Genomic DNA, 2,820 nt, shown 5'->3' on the forward strand with positions numbered 1-2,820 from the left:
CTGTTCTCTAGTTAAGTATTAAATTTAATTCAAGTCTAGCCTTCGTTGGTTTATCTGGTGAAGCTCTGTAGGCGTCCTCTAATGATTTAATTCTTAGTTCTAATTCTAATATTTTTTAGTTTTCTTCTTCTTTTTTTTATGTACAATGAACTAACAATTTCATTATTTATGTGCTTTTGTGGTGCTGTGTGGCCGTTTCTTTCCTTTATTTTATCTCTGCACTGCTCAGGAATCCACTGACCTGGTGTTCATGTTGGCAAATAAAAATCTGAAATCTGACCATTTTTTGTTCTCAGAAATCTGCATAAGTTCAGAAGCAACATTTGGAAGGAAACATGCATGAATCCAAGCGTGGAGAGAGAGCTACAAGAAAATAAAAATGAATCACAATCACAGAAGTCACACAGCTAACAGCTGTTTTCTTGTTAAACATGGAGCAATTTAATTAAAGGAAATAAATAATAATACGCAGCAATACACGTCGTATTTTTGCATAACGTGCTGAAGGTTTCACTCAATGGTTTCACATAAAACCTGACACAGGTGAGAAGCTTTATTGTGTTAAAATGAGAAGGAATCAGCTTTAAAAGGTACAAACCATTAAGGTGTGAAACAGCCGTCCTGTAAAACATCTGCTGCTTATTTCATTTTAGTTTAATAATCCAGATGTAAAAATTTACACTTCCCACAATTTCCAGGTAGATCAATGAGGCCGAGTTTAAGGAATTAATTAAAATGCAAACATTGGTCTAACAAGCTACAACGTGGTGAATCCATTGCTGCATAACATCCTCCTGCTGTGTAAAGCACATGGAGGTGAGTTTCTATCACCTGCACAAATACTCTGATTACACTTTTCTAATTTCCCTCTGAAATGAATCAAAGTGAAATAAAACATATGATGTTTTCAGTTCAGCTCAACCAATCAGATTGTTTCCTGCTTCCACAGCAGCTCTGTCTCTGTCTCTGATCTTTACTGCTTCATTTCTCTCTTGTCTTTGTCATCAGTCCAATGACTCAACAATCAGAGCTTTAACAGTGTGTGAGGCCCTCTAGTGGACGTTGTGGAGTATTGCGTTGTCTTTGCTCCAAAGGTTTTTGTACAGAGTTTTGCTGTTTCCTGTCACTGTGGGCTGCAGAGCACAGTAGTACACAGCAGAGTCAGACACTGCAGCAGAGGAGATCTCCAGATCCACTTGTTTCTGTTCTTTAATCACTTTAAAAGACAGTCCAGGAACTGGAGGAGATATTTCTCTTCCTGTTCCATAGTGAGAGATCAGGAATTCTGGTGGTTTTCCTGGATATTGTCGATACCAGAAGAAATAATCACCACCATCTGGTGTTTTAGAGTAAGTGTAGGACAGAGTAACAGAGCTTCCTTCTAAACTGGACTCTTCATTCTTGACTGCAGTGAGTTCTTCACAGCTGACACCTAAAGGAAGAGAGAAGTCAAATAACTGAAGAAGAAGCAGAAAATCCAGAAATGGATGTTTTAAAGAAGCAAACAAACCTGTTAGAATGACTAGAAACAGCAGAGTGAATCCAAATGTCTGCAAAGACAGCATGTTGAATAAAGGTGATGTTTGTGGTTTGTGTGTTGAACTGTGTTGAATGTGGAAGTTTGTGTCTCTTCTATAGTTCAGTAACAGCTCAGCTCCTCCCTGAATCTCTCCGTCTCCTCTTTCATCTGTAGTTTCTCTTCTCTCAGTTACTCTTCCTCCTGGTTAACAGTATGGCTGCTTCATCTTCATCACTGATCTCAGGAGCTTAGATCTGTTATTGATGTAGAACAGGGTCCTCATTTATTCATCATGTTTATGCACAGATCTGTGCACGTTTAGTGCACGAGGACATTTTCCTGCAAAGTGTTGAATTTACCAACTTGTTGTGATTCTTGGAAATGTTCATGTAAGATCAGCTCTGACCATTCATACACACATATTCTAGTAAGAAAGTAAAGTTTATTTATTGAGTCCTTTTACAGTCAGAAAGAGCTGCAGGTAAAGAGTGAAACAGACCCGAAAACTGAGTCCCATCATCACCAATAAAAGATCAAATAAGAGACAATAAAATAAAAACCTAGTTAAAATATAAAACAGTTAAATTCTCGACAAGAAGCCTGTTTGAAAACTTTTGTGTCTCTGCTTTTGTGAAAACCAACAATGATCAGTTCAGCCGGTCAGTTTTATCTGAGTTAGTGCAGCATTTCTGTCAGCTCAAACCAGTCTGACATAAAGACTGATTACCACAGAGCTCTACAGCCTGGAGAGGAGAAAGTGTGTCATCCTGCAGGTGTCTGAAAAAAGCTGAGAGAAAACCATAATCACTTTAAATTATTACCTCCACCAAAGTAGAGGTCATCTTTTCAGCAGCGTTGCTTTGTCTGTTAGCAACATAACTAAAAAAATGGACAGATTTTGATTAAATTTTCTGGAAATGTCAAAAATAGAAAAGAAACAAGAGATTAGATTTTAGGGGTGATCTGGATCAGGATCCAGGATTTTCTTCTTTTTCTAGGGATAAGTTCACCATCTGATTCTGACTCAAAGTTAATGTCTAAAATCACTGGGAACACATTACAATGGCTTGGTGGAGGTCTGTGGTCTCTGAGTGCTTTTAGGTTTTATTTATACATTCAGATTAGCTCTCAAACGTCTTGTAATTGGACAAAGATTAAATCCCTATAAAGGGTTAAACATTAGTTTCTGACGTCATTGGTGTACATAATTAAATTATATTTAGGTAAGTACTACGGTTAAATTATATTTAAGTAAGTACATTTAAGTAAGTAATGTTTCCAATACAAAGCGGAATAAAAGG

The 2,820-nt window shown here is 37.2% G+C and overlaps 1 gene segment (V, D, J or C); it reads right to left on the minus strand.

Annotated features, from left to right (window-relative positions):
• Positions 1 to 1,124: 1,124 nt before the first annotated feature.
• Positions 1,125 to 1,566, minus strand: LOC121645187 (the record flags this gene model as incomplete). The annotated part of the segment is given in 2 exon segments: positions 1,125 to 1,432; positions 1,511 to 1,566. Coding segments are annotated over 2 exon segments (363 nt in total), but the record flags the coding sequence as incomplete, so codon positions are not given.
• Positions 1,567 to 2,820: the final 1,254 nt, after the last annotated feature.

This window comes from Melanotaenia boesemani, chromosome 8, assembly GCF_017639745.1.
Source record: "Melanotaenia boesemani isolate fMelBoe1 chromosome 8, fMelBoe1.pri, whole genome shotgun sequence".
NCBI classification, from domain to species: domain Eukaryota; kingdom Metazoa; phylum Chordata; class Actinopteri; order Atheriniformes; family Melanotaeniidae; genus Melanotaenia; species Melanotaenia boesemani.